Raw genomic sequence first — 24,557 nt, 5'->3', positions numbered from 1 at the left:
TTCTCATTCTTCCTCTTTCTGATTAATTTCTCTCCTTCCTGAATAAGCGAGTTTGGTATTCCGAAAATCGCAAGGAATTATGGGATTTGTCAAATGGTCATTCACGAAAAAAAAATGAACGGGGGTGCCAGGTAGCGCGACAGCGGGGTGTAACAGCGAGAGAGAGGGGGCAGATGTGAGTGGGAGACAGGGTGAGAGACTGGACCGACGGTGAGAGGTGGGGGAGAGAGAAGGGGGCGGTTGTGTTTGCTCACAGCTAAACTCGTGTTTAGTTTAACCTGCCGGGGTTTGCACGTTGGTTGCAGAGGCGGGCAATGTCCCCCAGTCCCTCCCTCCAGTCAGGGGTGGGGAGGGGTGGAGGGATTGTCCTAGCGCCGGGGAGTTCTTGCGGAGACGGGGTGTCCGGGACCCGCAGTGAAGCCACGATAGCGAGTCCCTCTCTCCGCATCCCTCTCCCCGCCGCCTCTTCTTCTATCCCCCAGTCCCTACCTCACCCACTCTCCCCCTCCTCTCCCTCTACCCCCCTTCCCCCCCACTCACCCTCCTCACCTCCCCAGGATCTCGATGTAAACCACTGCCTGCCCTGTTTCCTCCACCACGTCAGTGAGCGGCCAGGTAGTTAGAGGCCGAGGCTGCATCCTTGTCCTTGCCCCGGGTCCTACTCCTCTCCCTCCCCGCAGGCCCAGAACAGCAGCGCCGCCGCCCCCAGACCCAGCCCCAGCCTCGCCTTTACAGGCGTCGTCGCTCTGTAGGAAGGAACTGCAGATGCTGGTTTACACCAAAGGTAGACACAACATGCTGCAGAGGGACCGGCAGCATCTTTGGCGAAAAGGATAGGTGACGTTTAGGGTCGAGACCCTTCTCCAGAGATGTCGCCTGACCCGCTGAGTTACTGCAGCATTTTGTGTGTATCCCCGTTGATGATTGGTGCTTGGCTTTTGCTGGCACTGAGGGGGTTAACTTACAGCCACTGAATAAGACGAGAGGTGCAGCTGACGGTCCTCGGCCCATCGGGGAACGGGTTCCTCGGGAGTTGGAGCAGAGTTGAGCTGGAGTTAGCGCTGGCTGTAAGCCGGTGTCCCGTCACCCCAGACACGTCTGGCTGCCCCCAGACAGGGATGGGATAATCGGGAGGGGACGGGGACGGTAGTGAGATCACCCGTTCACATTTGTTCTACATTATCTAACTCCAGTAGCAATTCAACAGCGCCTGCAGCGCCGGAGACCCGGGTTAGATCCTGACTACAGGTGCTGTCTGTACGGAGTTTGTATGTACCCCCATGACCTGCGTGGGTTTTCTCTGGGTGCTCCAGTTTCCTCCCACACTCCAAAGACGAACAGGTTAATTGGCACTCTGTAAATTGTCCCTAGTGTGTAGGATAATTCTACTGGTCAGTGTGGACTCGGTGGGCCGAAGGGCCTGTTTCCATGCTGTATCTCTGCAGTAAAATAACTAAAGAAGCCTCATGTACTTTCAGCCTGCTCCTAGGTGCCACTGAGATGGTTCTAGTTGTATTGCTCAGAATACATCCTTGCGCTTCCATGCAGTAACTGGCTATCAATGACTCCTCTCTACAGCTGCCTTGCTGCCAAATGTGCCATCTGTGGAGGAGCTGGACCTGTCCTGGAACGAGTTACCAGGTGGAGCTGTGAAATTGCTGTGCAGTCACCTGCAACATACGCCCCAGCTGAGAGTGCTTGAGCTGGCCAGTTGCCAACTCTCCCAGCTCGACATTTCCTCACTAGGTAGGTGCACTGCATTGGCATTTTCTTCCTAAATTTAGATTATGGTCTTTTGGAAAAAGCCTGATAATGCAGCTTCCTCGTCAATTTCTCCTTGTGTGAGAATACTGACTCTCCACGGAGATTTAGCATCTGAACCCTCATCTGATTTGTGACACAAAGGTAGAAAACACTAATTCTGAAGCAAATGTTTACAGGGAATAAAGTGAAGGCTAATTGTGGCATTCCATTGCAGGTGACTCTGTCCAGCTTTTGGTCAACATTGAAAAGCTCGATTTATCCTGGAACAGTGAGCTGGGAGGGAACCTCTCTCTCTTTGCTGAGAAACTTCAGACGCACTCTACATTGAAGATTCTAAAGCTGGTTGATTGTAATCTGACGGAAGAAGATGGCGTGGCCTTGGGTAATTGATCATATCTGCTCAAGCGCTCTAAACAATATTTGTCTTGCAGTTTTGGTTGCCCACTACACAAGGATGTGCAGCATTTGGTGAGGATGTAGCAGTGGTTTGCCAGAATGTTGCTTGGATTAGGTGGAATTAGCTATTAGGAGAGGGTGGATAAACGGATTGTTTCTCTGGATCATTGTCGGCTGAGGGGGAGACCTGACAGAAGTATATAAAATTTATTAAAACTAACTTGGCTGACATTTCATTCTGACACTCTGATCCCTAGTTCCAGACAGGGGAAGATCTTGTATTTCAAGTGATGTCCGCTACTGTTTAAAATAGGGAAAATATGAACTGTGGAACTGTGCATTCATTACATCCTGAGCACTGTTTTATTTTTATTTTCTATTCTATAGGGAAGGCTCTATCTGTAACCACAAATTTGGAGGTTCTGGACCTGTCCACGAATGGAAGCATTGGATGCGGTTTAGCATTTTTATTTCAGGAACTAAGACATGTTCCACATCTGCAAGTGTTAAAATTACGCAACTGTGGCCTAACACAAGTTGGCGTTCAGATGTTGGGTAAGTTCTAACATAGTCTGAAGTCACATCAACTCTTCTTTGTCTTTTGTTCTTTCTCCTGAAAAGCTGCACCCAGCCTGCATGGCTGATGGAGGTATGTTGTTGGTGCTGTTGAGGAGAGTTTATGTTGACACAGGAAAACTTTCCACAACTATGAATGCCGACACCTGCACTTTGCCCTTCCTGTCACTAGTTAATGCCTGCTGTCTTGGTCCATTGTCTAGAGTGAGTGGTGTCAGGGAGTGACGCGGCTTCAATAGTGAGCACACCGACAGTCGCACTAGGGTTAACCCACATGGTTTATTCTATATCACAGAGGTAAGAAAGTCCAGGACCGCATGGGGGCACTGTCCCTCACTGTCAGAATGCATGCACCATTACGCTGGTGATTTTGGGCTTATCCCAACAGCTTAGTCCTGGTCTTTGACGGAGGAGGCAAGGTGATCTCAGGCTTCTTCCTGTGGTTCACCCTTGCTCAAGAGGAGTGGCTGATGGTACAGGTTTCTTCCTGGCGGTTCAGCTCTGGGCTGGAAGAGGCCACGATGGCTGTGGGTTGGAAGAGGTTCTGATATCTCAGGCTTTCCCCGGCCCCTCGGACTTGGCCTCAGGTAGAGGCGCTGGCTGTCTAGGGCTTCTTTTTGCAGCAGTCCAGTTTTGACCGCAGGATTTCACTGGTTGTCTCAGGTCTGTCCCAGTGGCCTGGTCTTTCTCGTACCTGTGCCAAGGGTACACAACTATGAGGGAGGCCCACGCCATCTGCCTTGCTCCTTTCTTCCTTCCAATTTCTCTTCTACTTCCCCTCTCATCTCTACTCTCCCCCTCTGGCTCAAAAGCCTGGGTTGTCTAGAGAGTAGGCTGACAAGGTTCAAGTGGCCAACCAATAGCAGCTAATTGGACTTGGCTGTCAGCAATGATGCTGGTGATTGGCCGCTCCACGCCTGTCGGCCAGTTAAAGGGATCAGAGCAACCTCCAAGGGGGAGGGCACTGTGACAACAGTAAAGGTCTCTGGTCTAGTTGAGGGAGTGGGGGCTGTGACCGATCGTAAAACTCCATTCCTCCAATTTAGACACACCCATCAATGCTGGAGAGTGAATGTTCCAGATGATGGACAATTGAAGTGAGCAGGTGACAATGGTGATTCATGAGGTTAGGAGTTATCTACATGAATTTCAGTAAGGCATTTGATAAAATCCGATGTGGTACGCTGATCCAAAAGGCGGGTGCATGGGACCAAGGTTTTCTCATCATAATCATAATTGTAATCTATTAGCCAAATATGTTTTGCAACATACGAGGAATTTGGTTTGCCATACAGTCATAACAAAAAAGCTCCAAGACACACAACCATATAAAAATGGACATAAACATCCACCACAGCGGCTCCTCCCCATTCCCCACTGTGATGGATGCAATAAAGTTATCTTTCCTCCCGCAGTTGGGAGAGTCGAACTTTCCGCAGCCGGCGATCGAGTTCCGATGTCAGGGCGGCCTAAGCTCCCACATCAGGTCGTTTGAACTCCTGCAGCTTGGAGTCCCCGAAGTCGGTCCCCAACCAGGGACGGCGAGTGAGCTTCACGATGTTGAAAGTTGCAGCTCCCGCAGGTTGGAGTACCAAAGGCCGACCCCTGGCAAAGGGATCACCCGCTCCAAGATGTTAAAGTCCACAGGTTTTGGAGCTCTCTAGAAGTCCCAAACAAGAGGCCGCCAACTCCACAATGTTAGGCCACAGCGCGGACAGAGATACGGCACGGAAAATGTCGCATCTCCATCGAGGAAAGAGATAAAATAAGTTTCCCACACCCCCCACATAATACAAAACTAAAGATAAACTAAAACATACATTTTACAACAAACTAAAAACACAAAGAAGGAAAAGACGAAGACAGACCGTTGGCGAGGCAGCCATCGTGCGGCATCCGCTGGTGGCATTGAGACAGATTAGTGGTGGAATGGAGTTATTTTGGCTGGAGGTTTGTGATCAATAGTGTTCATTATAGAGCCATCCAGCACGGAAACTGGTTATTCAGTCCAACTCGTCCATGCCGACCAAGGTGCCCCATCTAAACTAGTCCCATTTACAATGATTTGTGCTGAGACCTCTATGGGATGGTTTGTAAGTTTACAACAGTACAAAAATTGGTGAAGCAGTGGACAGTGGAAAAAAACCTATGGAAGGATACAGCGGGATATAGATCAATTATAGGTATGAGCAGAGAAATGGCCGATGGAGTTTAAGCTGAGCACGTGTGAGTTGCTGCACTTTGAGAGATTGAATGTAAGGGAAAAGTTTACTGTTGATGGAAAGACCTTTGATACACAGAAGGATCGTGGGTTCCAAGTTCATAACACCATGAATGTTGCAACACTGGTAGAAAGCAGATGGTATTGCTCGCTTTCAATGCTCTGGGCATTGAGTAGAAGAGTCAGGAAGTCATGAAGCTGTTTTATAAAACTCTTGGAGCAGTTCTGGTCACCCCATTACAGGAAGGGTGTGGAGGCTTTGGGCAGGGTACAGAAGAGGTTTACCAGAAGGATGCCTGGATTGGAACTATTGGTTATGAGGATTGTTTTCTCTGGTACATCAGAGGCAGTGGAAAACGGAAGAGCTGAATGAAGTGTATAAAACTGAGAAGCATAGAATGGGTAGACAGAATCTTTTTACTCTGGTGGAAATGCGGAAAAACTCGAGGTTGTAGCTTTAAAGTAAAAGAGGAAAAGTTTAAAGGAGATATGCATGACGATTTTTTTTAAAGGGTTGTGGTTGCCTGCAACGTGCTGCCAGGGGTGGTGTTGCAGGTGGATACTATTGGGGCATTTCAGTGACTTTTCGAGAGATACATGGATGTGCAGTGAATAGAGGGATGTGGATCACAGGCACAGGAAGTTAGTTTAACTTGGCTTCATGTTCAGTACAGACATAGTGGGCATTAGGGCCTGTTCCTGTGTTCCATTTCATCAAAACATCTATCAGCCTGCAATCTAAGAAGATACTCCACAATGCCAACACAGACATCTACTTTGATTTGCTCAGTTCCAATATGTCTTGACAAACGTATCCAATAGTTTATTCAGTAAGCTTCTGGCAGATGTCACCTTCAACATTCGAACAAAGTATGCAACTATTTTAAGGATAATTGCCTCTTCTTTTGATTGTTTTGATTTCTGCAGGTACTGCACTGAATTATGTACCCGAAATGAAGAAAATGGTTTTATCTTGTAATGGCATTGGTGATGGCTTCAAGGAGACAGCAACACATTTACTGAATGTCACTCAACTCCAAGTGTTTGATATCCACGAGTGTTCGTTGACTGAAGATGATGTTTCTGCTCTGAGTGAGTAAGCATCCAATGAACTGTGGGAATGTAATTCTTGAGGAACAATATGTCCATGACCAAGGTCCTCAGATAGACTGTGCTAATTGTCAGACTCAGTTTGATAAGAAAATCAGTGACATGAGTGTTAAGGTTTTGAACAAATTAATGTTTGCTTTCTATTGTGGATTTATAAATGAAAGGCACAATGTCATCTATACATTTATCTCCCAAACACTTAAATGAACCTTGAATCTCCCACCAACAATGCATGATTGGTCCCTACCTTTCTAAGTGCTGATGAATTCTGCCCCTCAGAATTTTTTTCCCAATGAATTCCCAGTCTCTGACATAAGACACACACATGTAATTAGCTAACTTGTCACAACTATCCTCATTAGAAAAAAGAATCACATTTGCTGTGATCCAGTTTTCTGGCACAGTAGACAATAGATGCAGGAGTAGGCCATTCGGCCCTTCGAGCCAGCACCGCCATTCAATGTGATCATGACTGATCATTCACAATCAGTACCCCGTTCCTGCCTTCTCCCCATATCCCCTAACTCCGCTCTCTTTAAGAGCCCTATCTAGCTCTCTTGAAAGTATCCAAAGAACCGGCCTCCACCTCCCTCTGAGGCAGAGAATTCCACAGACTCACAACTCTGTGTGAAAAAGTGTTTCCTCGTCTCCGTTCTAAATGGCTTACCTCTTATTCTTAAACTGTGGCCCCTGGTTCTGGACTCCCCCCAACATCAGGAACATATTTCCTACCTCAAGCGTGTCCAAACCCTTAATAATCTTATATGTTTCAATAAGATGCCCGCTCATCCTTTTAAACTCAAGACTGTACAAGCCCAGCCGCTCCATTCTCTCAGCATATGACAGTTCTGCCATCATATGACATATGATACTCGCCAATGGCCAATCAGGATTTAAGTCTGTCGGAGGCCAAGCAACCTCCACCCTTGCCTCCAGTAGCTGCCTGAGGTGCAGCACATTCCAGCAACCTCCACCCTTGCTGTGACTTGGGATCTCTGCTTTGACTCGCATCTGCTCATTGTGGAACAAAATGTTAAACTTGCAAATTTGTTTCTGGTTAGACTCTGTGTGATTGTGAGAAAGGAGGAGGAAGCAAAGTACCTTTAAGCGGATATAGACAAGTGACCAAGAACCTGGTGGCCTTTGCTTTGTTTTGCACTAATATTGTTTCATTGTACTTTGTTTATTATGTTATCTAATGAATACTGGGTTTACAAACCTGTTGTGCTGCTGCAAGTATTTCATTGTTCTGTGTTCGGAAATATGATACTTGAATCTTGCATTACAGATTCAAATCGGTGTGGAAAATAATTTCCCCTCTGTGAATCTCTGACCTCTCACCTTGATACCTATGGCCTTGTTTTAGATACCATCATCATGGAAAAGAAACTGTTTTTAACTGTCTACCCAATTATTCTTCCTGGAGTATATAGTGTTATAGACCTCAATCAGGGCAGCACTGAGTCTAGGGAAAAGGAACCCACCCTCTTCTTAACTGGAATGCTCCAATCTTGTCAACAATCTGACAAATCTCCTCTCCACAGTGCAGTCATATACTTTCAACAGTGTGGTGACCAGAATTGCACAATTATTGTAGATGTGGCCAAGCCAATGTTTCAAAACCTTTAGCTCGACTAGGTCTTGGGATGATGGGTTTGCTGCACATGGCAAAATGAATTAGATCTGTATTTTGAATAAACAAGTTGACTGAATCTCCACGTCAAAACACGAATAGATAGATTTACAGGTATTAAGGGAATAGAGTCATGGAGTGATACAGTGTGGAAACAGGCCCTTTAGCCCAACTTGCCCACACTGCTACACTAGTCCCACCTGCCTGTGTTTGATCCATATCCCTCCAAACCTATCCTATCCATGTACCTGTCTACCGGTTTCTTAAAAGTTGGGATAGTCCCAGCCTCATCTACCTCCTCTGGCAGCTTGTTCCATACACCCACCACCCTTTGTGTGAAAACGTTACCCCTCAGATTCCTAATAATTTTTTTCCCCTTCACCTTAAACCTTTGTCCTCTGGTCATCGATTCACCTACTCTGGGCAAGAGACTCTGTGCAACTACTCGATCTATTGAGGATGTGGGGCAAATGGCTTTATTCCATATCTTCCATCTAATCTCCAGATAAGACTGTCTGTTTTCTCAAGGATAGACACAAAGTGCTGGAGTAACTCAGTGGGACAGACAGCATCTCTGGAGAGAAGGAATGGGTGACATTTCGAATTGACATCTTGACCCGAAACGTCACCCGTTCCTTCTTTCCAGAGATGCTGCCTATCCCACTGATTTACTCCAGCATTTTGTGTCTATATTCGGTTTAAACCAGCATCTGCAGTTCCTTCCTACACATGTTTACTCAAGGTAAAGGATTGAGATGATATTGCTCTTGGCAGGAAAGGCTTTGCAATGATCTCTAGTGGTCTAGTGTCTGGCATTTGCATAAAATAAGCAGATGTTTCGTCTGGAGGCTTAACTGTTTGTCTTCCAATGTATATGATCGGGTGAAATTGTAAAATTAATCTCCAGTCTAGAACAGCAAGTTGTGAGAGGAAGTCAAGTATTAGGACATAACTCAGCCAAACAAGGAAGTTATTTGATGTTGATCCTCCATCCAGCGGGTTTCCTGTGATTATGCTGCCTATAGGATTTGTTTTGGATTGTCCTGACAAAGCAGAAGGTATTAATTAAATATAATTATTGTTGTCTATTCTTGCAGCACAAATAATTCCCTTACTGAAGAATCTGCAAGTGCTGAATTTAGCACTGAATAAGAACATCGGACACACTGTCAAGCATTTGATTGCACGGATTCGTTTTTTACCGAAATTCAGAAATCTTAATGTCAGCAGTTGTAATCTAACCAAAGAATCCATTGTGGAATTAGGTGAGAATTGTGCTGTCTTTGATTTGGTCATCAGCTGCTTTTTCCAAATGTGAATATAAACATTTATGTTACAAGCGCAATGTTGCATTTTGTAATCTTGCTGTTTGTGAATGGCTCCGTTACTTCAGGATGTGCATGTCCTCAAAGGCCACCATTTCTTGTCGCCAAACTGACTGCCGCAGTCCTTCTGGCCAAAGAACTCCAGTGATCGCTGGGAGTTCCCGGGATTTCCATCTGAATTATTTCCGAATTTGCAGCAAGTTTCATCTAGGACTTGCAGACAGCTTCGATCCACCAGCGTGGCTGGCTGTCACGGGTGGCTACCCTGTTCAATGCTGAGCCTCATCCTCAAGCTTTATTAATGTAATTAGTATTTTGATATGTTTGAAATATTTGAATAATGTCTCCCATGTTTCAACAGCTTAATTGAATTTCAAAGCATCAAACTGTTAGATTCTGCAACAAGATGTAGTTCAATTGATTGGATAGCACGCATGAGGTCTAGCAATGCATAAGAGGAACCAAAAGACAAATCATTTAGTCAATGGAGAGAGACCACAAATAGTTCAGGGGATCAACGTGTTTGAGTGCCTATATCACAACATTTAGTAGGCAGGTTCAGCAAGTACTTGAGAAGGCAAATAGCATGTTTTTGGTTCCTTTATCTAAAGAAGGATAGATGTGATATGTTTTCACGAGTGGGAGAGTCACAAACACGAGGATAGGCCACAAAATAAGGGGCCAGTCATTTAATGCTGAGATACATAGAAAGGTCTTCCCTGGGGGTGGTGAATCTCTGGAACTCTCTCATCCCAACAGCGGAGGACAGATCATTACCTATGTTTGAGGTGGAGATTGATATTTGAAAGATCAAGGAATTGAAGGTTATGGGGAAATGGCAGAGGAGTTGAGGCTAGCATCGATCAGCATGGTTATATTGTATGGTGGGGCAGTTCACTGTGTCCCTGTGTGTGGAGGCAGCCACATCCGCTGCAAAGCTGCTTGAAATCCAGTTGCACCTTTGCACCAGGTTTAGGTTTGTTATTGTCATGTGTACCAAGGTACAGTAGAAATTTGTTTTGCTTGCTATTCAATCAGATCAGATAATACTATTCATAAATACAATCATGTCAAACTCAAGTAAAAGGAACAAGGGAGGAGATACAGAGTGCAGAATATAGTTCTCAAGGTCGTAGTGTTTCAGAGACAAAGTCCAATGTCTCCAATAGGCTAGAGGTGACCATTCAAAGGCCTGAGAACAGAGAGCAAGAAGCTCTTCCTGAGTCTGGTGTGCAGTTTCAAGCTTCTGTACTTCCAGCTGGACAGAAGAGGGGATGAAGGAGTAGGGAAGGTCTTTGATCATGTTGGTTGAGTTTTGAGGCATCATAAAGTGTTGATGGAGTGAATGATGGGGAGTCTGGTCTGTGTGATGGATTGGGCAACATCTGCAACTCTCTGCAATTGTTTGTGGTCTTAGGCAGAGCTGTTCCCTGCTGTGTGGATCTGGATCCCTTTCTGCTGTAACGTTGCAAAGTGTTGGCCTCTGGGATGAGTCCAGGCCTCGAGTATGGTCCAATGTGACCTGACATGGTTCAACTGGTAGACAAAAATGCTGGAGAAACTCAGCGGGTGAGGCAGCATTTATGGAGCGAAGGAAATAGGCAACGTATCAGGTCGAGACCCATCCGAAGAAGGGTTTCAACCTGAAACGTTGCCTATTTCCTTCGCTCCATAGATGCTGCCTCACCCACTGAGTTTCTCCAGCATTTTTGTCTACCTTTGATTTTCCAGCATCTGCAGTTCCTTCTTGAACATTGTTCAACTGGTTTCTGCACACTCAGTTCCACCTGACTTTAGATTAACGGGAAGCTTATTAACGGTTTCAAATTTTATAATCTTACAGCTGACACCCTCCCACACTTGACAGAGCTGGAGACCTTGAACTTGTCTTGGAATAAAAGCCTCGGTGGAAATCTGGGAGAACTTCTCCGGATGTTGCAAAATGAGACTCGCCTCCGGGTGCTGAAACTGTGCAGCTGCAACCTGACCGGCCATGACATGGCAGCTCTCGGTAATCTCACAATTAGTTCATCTGAGTAAATTAAAATGAGTCAAAGTGCAGGCATAATGGACCCCATTATATTGTGGTTTCAAATATACTAACTCTACGCATAGTATGTATTTTTATTCCAGGGTCATGGGGACCTAGGAATATTCCCAACACAATATAATAGATGTCATGGAATCATATGGCACAGAAAAAGGCCCCTCAGCCCAACTCTTCCCTGCCAAACAAGGTGCCGACCAATATTAATCTCAGTTGTCTGTAAAGTTTTCCTATCCACGTTTCTATCTAAATGTCTTTTAAACCTTGATAAGCTATTTGCCTCTACAGCCTCTTCTGGCTGCTCGTTCCATATATGCACCAGCCTCTGCATGAAGAAATTGCCCCTTGGGTCTCTTAACCTTTCCCCTCACCTTAAACCTGTGTCCATCCAGTTCTGGTCCCCTCTATCCTGGGAAAAAAAGTCTTCTTGTCTATGCCTCTCATGATTTTATATACCTCTATGAGGTCATCCCTCATCTTCCTACGCTCCAGACTAGAAGTCCCAGCTTATCCAGTCTCTCCTTGTGACTCAAGCCCTCAGATCCTAGTAACAAACTGGTGAATCTTTTCTGCACCCTTTCCATCTTAATGAGATACCTTCCTAGAGTAAGACAACCAGATTAGTTTAGTTTAAAGATACAGCTTGGAAACAGGCCCTTCAGCCCACTGAGTCCACATTGACGACATTAGTTCAAATTAGTTAAATGTTATCCCCACTTTTTCATCCACTCCCGACATACTAGGGCCAATTAGGATACAAACCCATCTTTGGGATGTAGGAGGTAACAGGAATTACACAGCGTGACAGGGAGAACATGCAAACTCTACGCGGACAACACTCAAGGTCAGGATCAAACCCGGGTCTCTTGTGCTGCAAGGCAGTGGCCCTAACTGCTGTGCCACCCCTGCAATCTGCAGACTACACCAAATGTGGTCTCACCAAATCTTGTAAACTGTAAGATGACATCCCAACTCCTGTACCCAATACCACAAGGATCAAGGAAAGTGTGCTAAATGTCATCTTCAGTATCCTGTCTATTTGTGTTGTTATTTTATAGAACGATGCACCTCTACCCTTGTTTTTTCTGTTCCACAGCATTTGCCAGGGCCTTGCCTTCACTGTATATGTTCTGCTATGGTTTAACTTCCCAAACTCCATCACTTTCCACTTGTCCATGTTGCATCCGGTCTGCCACTTGGCCTACTTTCCCAGTTGATCTAGATCTCTAGGGGAAAATCCCTCTGAGAACATCTGTACCAAGGCGAGAATCAGTAGGTTTTGGGAAAGGATTGGCAATCTGTTTAAACTGCTTGCATATGTGTTGGGTACTTATAACATACTTGTCGATGTACTTGCTCAATGCCTGTATTGAGGTTGCAGTATTATTTAACCTTGTGTGGAGAGAAACAGAGTTGGCATTTCTGTGTAGAGTATTTAATTTAAACTGGGAAAAGTTGGAAAGAAAGCATCAGTCTAAGGAAGGGTCTTGACCTAAAATAATGTCTACTCATAGTTGGGTAAGCTTCAAGGTAGTAATTGAAAAAAGATAAAGCTAGTCCTCGAGTTGGGGTCCAAAACTGGGACAAGGTGGATTTCAGTAGGTTTATGGGCCAAATTACACAAATTGAACCAGGTCAGATAGATTTCTTAGTCAGCATGAATGAGTTGGCCTTAAGGGCCTGTTTCTTAGATGTCTAACGGATTAAATTGGTTGGTGCAGTCAGTGTGAGCCAAAGGACCTGTTCCTGTCTGTACTAAAACAGTGCTTAGGTTTAGGATTGGGGTAAGGATTGGGGCAAGGAGGTTAGAAGGGATCAAAGGATGGTTGAAATCGGGAACATTGTTTGAGAGGTGGTTTCTGTAGAAATTTTTAATTTAGATTTCAGTTGCCCTCGTCGTAATTTAGCTGTTTTCCAAAAATGACACAATCCTCGACTATTTCCAAATTCATATGCTTTTTCCTTCAATTTGATGCCATCGTCCTTATTTTGCCACAGATAGTGCACCTTTCACTTTCTTTTTCATCAAGCCATATCCTTGCATTTAAGAACTATCTTCTTAAATGTCTGTCATTACTGGTTTGCAGCGGAATGAGTCACTGAAATGTGTGCCATGCAGTGGATTGCTAATTCTAGTGGGGTTGGGATTGTAGTGAGACTTTGCTGCTTTTACCTTTGGGCCCAGCTGGGCTGCAGACTGTTATGTCTCTGTGGGGGAGAGGGGAAATGGGAAGTTTGAACTGCAGCTTTACCACATGGGACAAAAAAAGGTCAAACTGACTCCAGCCTTTGCTCTCTCTTCAGCGTCCCTCTCAAGTGCTGGATTTCTATCGAGCCTCGAAATGCTGCATTTAACGTACAATAACACAGTCGATGACCAATCGTGGATGAAGTTTTTGCAGGAAATAAATGGACTGAAGTTGCTGTCTGAACTGGACATTGGCCTGATGCCTCTGAGCCATCGAGAATGCAGCCTCTGGCTGACGGATCTGTTGCACGCTCTGTCTCGGTTTCCCTCGCTCGTGGAGTTGGGGATGCACCACTGGGTCATCACTGCCTCCCAACGTGAACGTCTGGATACTTACAACAAGAACAATCATCGGAATATCCATTTTACCTATTAGTATGTCAGCTTTTGTTGAAAAACATTGAAAGATGAAGCACTAAACATAGAACACATATAAAGCACAAGTAATTTATGAATTGGACCGGTCATTATAATACAATCAAACTCTGGGTAAACTTCCACGTCAATTCCTTCTGATGCATTCTTAGATCTTGTTCTTCCAAAGGTCGGCTATGTACTTGGTTAACGAGGCTGTATATGAAATATTTGCACGGTGATACTTGGTAAAAGGATAACTGTACAGGTTGCAAATACTGACAGTGACGTTTGGATGAGGTGAGGGCACTTGATGTGACTGTTGTGAAATGGTCTCTGAGGCTGGAGAGTATGCAGTGCTTCCAAAAGGTCATTTGCTTTATCACTGCTGTCATTGTCAAGATAGCTATATATAATTTGCATTAAAAATCCTTGGTATAGTAATATGGCTTATGGTTTTGAGTCTATTCATTTAGTTTGCATAATCTGGGGCTCTAACTAACAATAATTGTCCTTTTTATGCATCTATACGGCCCAGGAGCCGTTACAGAGGGAGGAGCGACCTTCGTGTGGTGAGTTAAAAAACCCATCGCGGGGCTTGTCTCAACAGAGGCCCGGGAGCCGTTACAGAGGGAGGAGCGACCTTTGTGTGGTGAGTTAAAAAACCCATCGCGGGGCTTGTTTCAACAGAGGCCCAGGAGCCGTTACAGAGGGAGGAGCGATCAAAATCTGCAACGTTCCATTCGCAGATCACACTTCAAATTAAGGGGGCTGGTGGAAGCCTCTGATTGGTCGAACGGACTAGAGGAAGCAGCCGTTACAGGACTAGAGGAAGCAGCTGATTGGCTTGTATCCCGGGTAAGGCTTTATTGTATTCGGTTAAGGGGGAGAATGAGGGCCAGGGCAGTTTACTGTTCTGGATGTCAGATGTGGGAGGTCATGGAGTCTGAGTGCCCTCCAGACGTCCACATCTGCGCCAGGTGCGTCGAGATGGGGCTCCTAAGGGACCGTGTTAGGAACCTGGAACAGCAACTCGATGACCTCTGTCTGCTCAGGGAGAGCGAGGAGGTCATAGATAGGAGTTACAGGGAGGTGGTCACTCCAAGACCACGGGAGACAGAAAACTGGGTCACAGTTAGGAAGGGCAACGGGCAGAGGCAGGGACTGGTGAGTACCCCGGTGGCTGTACACCTTGAAAATAAGTACTCATGTTTGAGTAAGGGTGGGGGAGACAGCCTACCTGGGGGCAGCGACAGCGGCCGGGCCTCTGGCATAAAGACCGGTCCTGTTGCTCAGAAGGGTAAGGAAAAGAAGAGGAGGGCAATTGTAATAGGGGACTCTATAGTCAGGGGGTCGGATAGGCGATTCGGTGGACGCAGACAGGAGTCCCGGATGGTAGTTTGCCTCCCTGGTGCCAGGGTCAGGGATGTGTCTGAACGGGTCCAAGAAATCCTGAATGGGAGGGAGAGGAGCCTGAAGTTGTGGTACATATAGGTACCAACGACATAGGTAAAAAAAGAGAAGAGGTCCTGAAAGAAGAATTTAGGGAGTTAGGTGGAGAGTTAAGGAGAAGGACTGCAAAGGTAACAATCTCAGGATTACTGCCTGTGCCACGCGACAGTGAGAGTAGGAATGGAGCGAGGTGGAGGATAAATGAGTGGATGAGGGACTGGTGCAGTGGGTATGGATTCAAGTTTCTGGATCATTGGGACCTCTTTTGGGGAAGGTGCGACCTGTACAGAAAGGACGGGTTGCACTTGAACTCGAGGGGGACCAATATCCTGGCGGGGAGATTTGCAAAGGCTACTGGGGAGAATTTAAACTAGTATGGTTGGGGGGAGGGACTCAAATTGGGTAAGCTAGCAGTCAGTGTGTGAGGCAGGAGGCAGAGAATGGTAGCACTCTGACCCAAAATGTAGGGGAGAGAGAAGAAAAAGACAATAAGAGAGGGTGGGTTTCTTAAATGTGTATATTTTAATGCTCGGAGCATTGTAAGAAAGGTGGATGAACTGATTGACACCTGGAAGTATGATGTTGTGGCGATCAGTGAAACATGGTTGCAGGAGGGCTGTGATTGGAAACTAAATATTCCAGGATTTCGTTGCTTCAGGTGTGATAGAATTGGAGGGGCAAGAGGTGGAGGTGTTGCATTGCTTATCAGGGAAGATATTACAGCAGTGCTTTGGCAGGATAGATTAGAGGGCTCGTCTAGGGAGGCTAGTTGGGTGGAACTGAGAAATGGGAAAGGGGTAGCAACACTTATAGGGGTGTATTATAGACCGCCAAATGGGGAGCGAGAATTGGAAGAGCAAATATGTAAGGAGATTGCAGATATTAGTAGTAAGCACAAGGTAGTGATTGTGGGAGATTTCAATTTTCCACACATAGACTGGGAAACACATTCTGTAAATGGGCTGGATGGGTTGGAGTTTGTAAAATGTGTGCAGGGTAGTTTTTTGCAGCAATACATAGAAATACCTACTAGAGAAGGGGCGGTGCTGGACCTCCTGTTAGGAAATGAGACGGGTCAGGTGGCGGAGGTATGCGTTGTGGAACAGTTCGGGACCAGTGATCACAATACCATTAGTTTCAATATAATTATGGAGAGGGTCAGAACTGGACCTAGGGTTGAGATTTTTGATTGGAGAAAGGTTAACTTTGAGGAGATGCGAAAGGATTTAAAAGGAGTAAATTGGGACATTTTGTTTTATGGGAAAGATGTGGAAGAGAAATGGTGTACATTTAAAGGTGAAATTTTAAGAGTACAGAATCTTTATGTCCCTGTTCGGTTGAAAGGAAATAGTAAAAATCGGAAAGAGCCATGGTTTTCAAGGGAAATTGGACACTTGGTTCGGAAAAAGAGGGAGATCTACAATAATTATAGGCAGCATGGAGTAAATGAGGTGCTTGAGGAGTATAAAGAATGTAAAAAGAATCTTAAGAAAGAAATTAGAAACGCTAAAAGAAGATATGAGGTTGCTTTGGCAAGTAAGGTGAAAGTAAACCCAAAGGGTTTCTACAGCTATATTAATAGCAAAAGGATAACGAGGGATAAAATTGGTCCATTAGAGAGTCAGAGTGGACAGCTATCTGCAGAGCCAAAAGAGATGGGGGAGATATTGAACAATTTATTTTCTTCGGTATTCACCAAGGAGAAGGATATTGAATTATGTGAGGTAAGGGAAACAAGTAGAGTAGCTATGGAAACTATGAGATTCAAAGAAGAGGAAGTACTGACACTTTTGAGAAATATAAAAGTGGATAAGTTTCCAGGTCCGGACAGGATATTCCCTAGGACATTGAGGGAAGTTCGTGTAGAAATAGCAGGGGCTATGACAGAAATATTTCAAATGTCATTAGAAACGGGAATAGTGCCGGAGGATTGGCGTACTGCGCATGTTGTTCCATTGTTTAAAAAGGGGTCTAAGAGTAAACGTAGCAATTATAGACCTGTTAGTTTGACGTCAGTGGTGGGCAAATTAATGGAAAGGATACAGAGATAATATATATAAGCATCTGGATAAACAGGGTCTGATTAGGAACAGTCAACATGGATTTGTGCCTGGAAGGTCATGTTTGACTAATCTTCTTGAATTTTTTGAAGAGGTTACTCTGGAAATTGATGAGGGTAAAGCAGTGGATGGTGTATATATGGACTTCAGTAAGGCCTTTGACAAGGTTCCTCATGGAAGGTTGGTTAAGAAGGTTCAATGGTTGGGTATTAATGGTGGAGTAGCAAGATGGATTCAACAGTGGCTGAATGGGAGATGCCAGAGGGTAATGGTGGATGGTTGTTTGTCAGGTTGGAGGCCAGTGACTAGTGGGGTGCCACAGGGATCTGTGTTGGGTCCACTGTTGTTTGTCATGTACATCAATGATCTGGATGATGGTGTGGTAAATTGGATTAGTAAGTATGCAGATGATACTAAGATAGGTGGGGTTGTGGATAATGAAGTAGATTTTCAAAGTCTACAGAGAGATTTATGCCAGTTGGAAGAGTGGACTGAAAGATGGCAGATGGAGTTTAATGCTGAGATAAGTGTGAGGTGCTACATCTTGGCAGGACAAATCAAAATAGGACGTACATGGTAAATGGTAGGGAATTGAAGAATGCAGGTGAACAGAGGGATCTGGGAATAACTGTGCACAGTTCCCTGAAAGTGGAATCTCATGTAGATAGGGTGGTAAAGAAAGCTTTTGGTGTGCTGGCCTTTATAAATCAGAGCATTGAGTATAGAAGTTGGGATGTAATGTTAAAATTGTACAAGGCATTGGTGAGGCCAATTCTGGAGTATGGGGTACAATTTTGGTCGCCTAATTATAGGAAGGATGTCAACAAAATAGAGAGAGTACAGAGGAGATTTACTAGAATGTTGCCTGGGTTTCAGCAACTAAGTTACAGAGAAAGGTTGAACAAGTTAGGGCTTTATTCTTTGGAGCGCAGAAGGTTAAGGGGGGACTTGATAGAGGTCTTTAAAATGATGAGAGGGATAGACAGAGTTGACGTGGATAAGCTTTTCCCACTGAGAGTAGGGAAGCTTCAAACAAGGGTACATGACTTGAGAATTAAGGGACAGAAGTTTAGGGGTAACATGAAGGGGAACATCTTTACTCAGAGAGTGGTGGCTGTGTGGAATGAGCTTCCAGTGAAGGTGGTGGAGGCAGGTTTGTTTTTATCATTTAAAAATAAATTGGATAGTTATATGGACGGGAAAGGAATGGAGGGTTATGGTCTGAGCGCAGGTATATGGGACTAGGGGAGAATACGTGTTCGGCACGGACTAGAAGGGTCGAGATGGCCTGTTTCCGTGCTGTAATTGTTATATGGTTATATTAAATCAAAGTGAATTTTGACTACTGCCAGAAAAACACTCCCTTCCTGGTTTTCTTCCCTAAGATTAAATCCAGAGCAGCCCCCACCCTCATACTATCTTGCTGCATCCTGGCTGAACACATTCTCCACAACATGATATAAGAATCTATCCCAGTTAATATTAGTTATTGAGTTGTGCAGAAACGGGCTCTTGGACCCAGTGTCTACGCTGACCTTTTAGCCCATCAACATTTACCTGCACCAGATCTCTTTGCTTCTTCCTTGCCTATTGCCTATACAGACCTGGTTTGTCTAAATGCCTCTTGGGAAGAGTGATTTGTATCTGATTCCGTCACCTCTGGCAGTGAGTTCCAAATATCAACCACTCATTTGGAGCGATGGGGAGAAGCTTATTCCTCTGGACCCTTTAGAACTCCTTCATCTGACCTTAAACCTATATCCTGTTTTTTTAAATTGAAAAAGCAAATTGAAATGTCCACTCTTACTCTAGAAGTGTTATTACACATTCGGACTTTTCATAGAGATTTGCTTTTCTGTATAAATCAGAGGCCCAGGACCGTTGGAGACAGCGGAGGAGGGTCAGGGCTTACCAAATCCCGTAACGTTCCACACTCCATAGGGAGGGTTTCTGGTGGAAGCCGCTGATTGGTGGAAGCAGACTAGAGGAAGCAGCTGATTGGGTGCAACCTCAGGTTAGCATTTCTGCTTTCTGGTTAAAGGTACAGTGCTTTGGTAAACGTGCAGTGGGCTAAAGGTACAGTGCTTTTTGTTTATATAATAAAGGTACAGTTTAAAGGGCAAGAGGGAGCAGTTGTTGTGAGTCAGATACCTGCTGATTTCTCCCAGCAGTTTCTATTGTATTGTACTGGTATCGGATCCAGGGTAAGGCGAGAGAATGACAGTCAGAGCAGTGTACTGTTCTGGATGTCAGATGTGGGAGGTCATGGTGTCGGATGGCCCTCCAGACGTCCACATCTGCACCAGGTGCAGAGAGATGGGGCTCCTAAGGGACCGTATTAGGTTCCTGGAGCAGCAGCTCGATGACCTCTGTCTGGTCAGGGAGAGTGACGAGGTCATAGAGGGGAGTTATAGGGAGGTGGTCACTCCAAAACCACAGGAGAGAGACATGTGGGTCACGCTAAGGAAGGGCAAGGGGCAGAGGCAGGAACGAGGGAGTACTCCAATGTCGGTACACCTTGCAAATAAGTACTCCTGTTTGAGTACGGATGAGGATGACAGCCTACCCGGGAGTAGCAACAGCGGACGGGCCTCCAGCACAGAGACCGGCCCTGTTGCTCCGATAGGTAGGGAAAAAAAGAAGAGGGCAATAGTAATTGGGGACTCTATTGTTAGGGGGTCGGATAGGCGTTTCTGTGGACGCAGTCGGGAGACCAGGATGGTGGTCTGCCTCCCTGGTGCCAAGGTCTCGGACGTGTCTCAACGCATCCAAGATATCCTGAAATCAGAGGGAGAGGAGCCTGAGGTCGTGGTACATATTGGTACAAATGACATAGGTAAAAAAAGTGAAGAGGTCTTGAAGGGAGGATTTAGGGTGTTGGGAGGAGAGTTAAGGAAAAGGACCAAAAAGGTAACAATCTCAGGATTACTGCCTGTACCACGCGACAGTGAGAGTAAGAATGGAGCGAGGTGGAGGATAAATGCGTGGCTGAAAGACTGGTGCAGAGGGCAGGGATTCAAGTTTCTGGATCATTGGGACTTCTTTTGGGGAAGGTGGGACCTGTATAGAAAGGATGGGTTGCACTTGAACCCGAGGGGGACCAACATCCTGGCGGGGAAATTTGCAAAGGTCACTGGGGAGACTTTAAACTAGAATGGTTGGGGCGAGGGACTCAAATAGAGAAAGCTAGTAGACCGAATGGGAGGCAGGAAGCAGAAAAGGGAAGCACTCGGACACAAGAGGAGAAAGAAAAAAAAGGAAATAAACAGAGAAGAAGAGACGGGGGGTTTCTTAAATGTGCATATTTTAATGCTAGGAGCATTGTAAGAAAGGTGGATGAGCTTAGAGTCTGGATAGACACCTGGAAGTATGATGTTGTGGCGATCAGTGAAACGTGGTTGCAGGAGGGCTGTGATTGGAAACTAAATATTCCAGGATTTCGTTGCTTCAGGTGTGATAGAATTGGAGGGGCAAGAGGTGGTGGTGTTGCATTGCTAGTCAGGGAAGATATTACAGCAGTGCTTTGGAAGGATAGATTGGAGGGCTCATCTAGGGAGGCTATTTGGGTGGAACTGAGAAGTGGGAAAGGTGTAGCAACACTTATAGGGGTGTATTATAGACCGCCAAATGGGGAACGAGAATTGGAAGAGCAAATATGTAAGGAGATAGCAGATATTAGTAGTAAGCACAAGGTAGTGATTGTGGGAGATTTCAACTTTCCACACATAGACTGGGAAACACATTCTGTAAATGGGCTGGATGGTTTGGAGTTTGTAAAATGTGTGCAGGATAGTTTTTTGCAGCAATACATAGAGGTACCTACTGGAGGAGGGGCAGTGCTGGACCTCCTGTTAGGAAATGAGACGGGACAGGTGGCGGAGGTATGCGTTGTGGAGCACTTCGGGTCCAGTGATCACAATACCATTAGTTTCAATATAATTATGGAGAAGGTCAGAACTGGACCTAGGGTTGAGATTTTTGATTGGAGAAAGGCTAACTTTGATGAGATGCGAGATGATTTAAAAGGAGTGGACTGGGACATTTTGTTTTATGGGAAAGATGTAGAAGAGAAATGGTGGACATTTAAAGGGGAAATTTTAAGAGTACAGAATCTTTATGTTCCTGTTCGGTTGAAAGGAAACAGTAAAAATTGGAAAGAGCCCTGGTTTTCAAGGGAAATTGGACATCTTGTTCGGAAAAAGAGGGAGATCTACAATAATTATAGGCAGCATGAAGTAAATGAGGTGCTTGAGGAGTATAAGGAATGTAAAAAGAATCTTAAGAAAGAAATTAGAAAAGCTAAAAGAAGATATGAGGTTGCTTTGGCAAGTAAGGTGAAAGTAAATCCAAAGGGTTTCTACAGCTATATTAATAGCAAAAGGATAACGAGGGATAAAATTGGTCCATTGGAGAAACAGAGTGGGCAGCTATCTGCAGAGCCAAAAGAGATGGGGGAGATATTGAACAATTTCTTTTCTTCGGTATTCACCAAGGAGAAGGATATTGAATTATGTGAGGTAAGGGAAACTAGTAGAGTAGTTATGGATACTATGAGTTTCAAAGTAAAAGAAGTACTGACACTTTTGAAAAATATAAAAGTGGATAAGTCTCCAGGTCCTGACAGGATATTCCCTAGGACATTGAGGGAAGTTAGTGTAGAAATAGCCGGGGCTATGACAGAAATATTTCAAATGTCATTAGAAACGGGAATAGTCCCCGAGGATTGGCGTACTGCGCATGTTGTTCCATTGTTTAAAAAGGGTTCTAAGAGTAAATCTAGCAATTATAGACCTGTTAGTTTGACTTCAGTGGTGGGCAAATTAATGGAAAAGATACTTAAAGATAATATATATAAGCATCTGGATAATCAGGGTCTGATTAGGAACAGTCAACATGGATTTGTGCCTGGAAGGTCATGTTTGACTAATCTTCTTGAATTTTTTGAAGAGGTTACTAGGGAAATTGACGAGGGTAAAGCAGTGGATGTTGTCTATATGGACTTTAGTAAGGCCTTTGACAAGGTTCCTCATGGAAGGTTGGTTAAGAAGCTTAAACTGTTGGGTATAAATGCAGGAATAGCAAGATGGATTCAGCAGTGGCTGAATGGGAGAAGCCAGAGGGTAATGGTGGATGGCTGTTTGTCGGGTTGGAGGCAGGTGACTAGTGGGGTGCCTCAGGGATCTGTGTTGGGTCCTTTGTTGTTTGTCATGTACATCAATGATCTGGATGAAGGGGTGGTAAATTGGATTAGTAAGTATGCAGATGATACCAAGATAGGGGGTGTTGTGGATAATGAAGAGGATTTCCAAAGTCTACAGAGTGATTTAGGCCATTTGGAAAAATGGGCTGAAAGATGGCAGATGGAGTTTAATGCTGATAAATGTGAGGTGTTACACCTTGGCAGGACAAATCAAAATAGGACGTACATGATAAATGGTAGGGAATTGAAGAATATAGTTGAACAGAGGGATCTGGGAATAACCGTGCATAGTTCCTTGAAGGTGGAATCTCATATAGATAGGGTGGTAAAGAAAGCTTTTGGTATGCTAGCCTTTATAAATCAGAGCATTGAGTATAGAAGCTGGGATGTAATGTTAAAATTGTACAAGGCATTGGTGAGACCAAATCTGGAGTATGGTGTACAATTTTGGTCGCCCAATTATAGGAAGGATGTCAACAAAATAGAGAGAGTACAGAGGAGATTTACTAGAATGTTGCCTGGGTTTCAACAACTAAGTTACAGAGATAGGTTGAATAAGTTAGGTCTTTATTCTCTGGAGCGCAGAAGGTTAAGGGGGGACTTGATAGAGGTCTTTAAAATGATGAGAGGGATAGACAGAGTTGATGTGATCAAGCTTTTCCCTTTGAGAATAGGGAAGATTCAAACCAGAGGACATGACTTCAGAATTAAGGGACAGAAGTTTAGGGGTAACATGAGGGGGAACTTCTTTACTCAGAGAGTGGTAGCGGTGTGGAATGAGCTTCCAGTGGAAGTGGTGGCGGCAGGTTCGTTGGTATCATTTAAGAATAAATTGGATAGGCATATGGATGAGAAGGGAATGGAGGGTTATGGTATGAGTGCAGGCAGGTGGGACTAAGGAAAAAAAAAAAAATTGTTCGGCGCGGACTTGTAGGGCCGAAATGGCCTGTTTCCGTGCTGTAATTGTTATATGGTTATATGGTTATGCCTCAGTTTGAAAATTGCTTATCATTTCTTTGTTTCTTTAATCAACTCTCTTCTTCTCTCTTTCCTGTATCCTATCCTAACTATGTTAAACTGCTAGTCCTGCCCTGAAGCCAAGTTTCAATTGACTCATATGAGAGTGTCATTTCCTGGCACTTAAAGGGCTTGACATTTATCAGCCCATGCCTACAAACAAACAGACAGAGTAGCCATTCAGCTCCTCATGCCCGATCTATTTTTCACAAGGATCGTGGCCAATCATTTAACTTAAGGGCCTGTCCCACGAGCATGCGACTCCATGCGGCAAGCGCGACCTAAAGGGCCTGTCCCACGAGCATGCGACTGCATGCGGCAAGCGCGACCAAACCAGAAGCAGGGGCCGCGCAGAGGTCGAGTGAGTGACATGAAGTTCGAGCAAAATCCGCGGGAAATTCGCGCGTGACGTACAGAATCGAGGTAGCTGCGGGCCGGCAGGCCGTTGCCGCGCGGAATTTTTGAACACGGTCAGTATTTCGGAGCCCCGCGCGATGTCGGGACCAGCTCCGCACAACTCCATACGGCTCCGGCGATCGAAGTGGGACCGGCTCTGCGAGGCGTTACGGCTCAAGCGACCACGTTAGGTCGCGCTTGCCGCATGGAGTCGCATGCTTGTGGGGCAGGCCCTTTAGTGCTAAATCCCTTGGCCAATGTTGATTCCTTTACGGCAGCAAGGTGGCGTAGCGGTAGAACTACTACCTTACAGCGCCAGTGACCTGGGTTAATCCGGACTACGGGTGCTGTCTGTATGGAGTTTGTACGTTCTCCCAGTGACATGCGAGGGTTTTCTCTGAGATCTTCGGTTTCCACCCACATTCCAAAGACGTACAGATTTATAGGTTAACTGGCTTGGTAAAAATGTAAATTGTCCCTAGTGTGTGTAGGATAGTGCAAGTGTACAGGGATCACTAGTCAGTGCAGACTCGTTGGGCCAAAGAAGGTCTTGTAAAATGCAGGCATGCACACTTTTCTGAGACGTTGAAAGTAATGTAATTGGCGAGCGAATACAGTTGAAGATGGCCCCGCCACACTGCTCTGAGGAACCCTGCTGTCAATGGGCCAAGATGCATCCAAGTAGTTTTGATGATTCTCACTGGGCATCTGAGCGGGACACTGGTGACGACATTACAAATAACTTCTGCACAAAATAA

The 24,557-nt window shown here is 45.2% G+C and overlaps 1 protein-coding gene across 2 annotated transcripts in view; it reads left to right on the top strand.

The window, feature by feature from the left end:
• The window catches only part of lrrc31 (leucine rich repeat containing 31), a 46,692-nt gene extending 32,569 nt beyond the window's left edge, over positions 1–14,123 (top strand). The window contains exons 5-11 of one of the 2 annotated variants that reach the window (XM_033032177.1): positions 1,579–1,746; positions 1,979–2,146; positions 2,548–2,715; positions 5,885–6,049; positions 8,798–8,965; positions 10,869–11,036; positions 13,377–14,123. In XM_033032177.1, coding sequence (XP_032888068.1) covers positions 1,579–1,746; positions 1,979–2,146; positions 2,548–2,715; positions 5,885–6,049; positions 8,798–8,965; positions 10,869–11,036; positions 13,377–13,696 — 1,325 coding nt within the window. In that variant the 3' untranslated portion in view covers positions 13,697–14,123. The remainder of the gene's footprint in view (positions 1–1,578; positions 1,747–1,978; positions 2,147–2,547; positions 2,716–5,884; positions 6,050–8,797; positions 8,966–10,868; positions 11,037–13,376) is intronic. The other variant, XM_033032178.1, reaches the window with a different exon arrangement.
• Positions 14,124–24,557: the final 10,434 nt, after the last annotated feature.

This window comes from Amblyraja radiata, chromosome 13 (genome assembly GCF_010909765.2).
Source record: "Amblyraja radiata isolate CabotCenter1 chromosome 13, sAmbRad1.1.pri, whole genome shotgun sequence".
Taxonomy (NCBI): domain Eukaryota; kingdom Metazoa; phylum Chordata; class Chondrichthyes; order Rajiformes; family Rajidae; genus Amblyraja; species Amblyraja radiata.
Note: the sequence above shows the minus strand (reverse complement) of the source record. Positions and strands in the feature narration are given on the sequence as shown.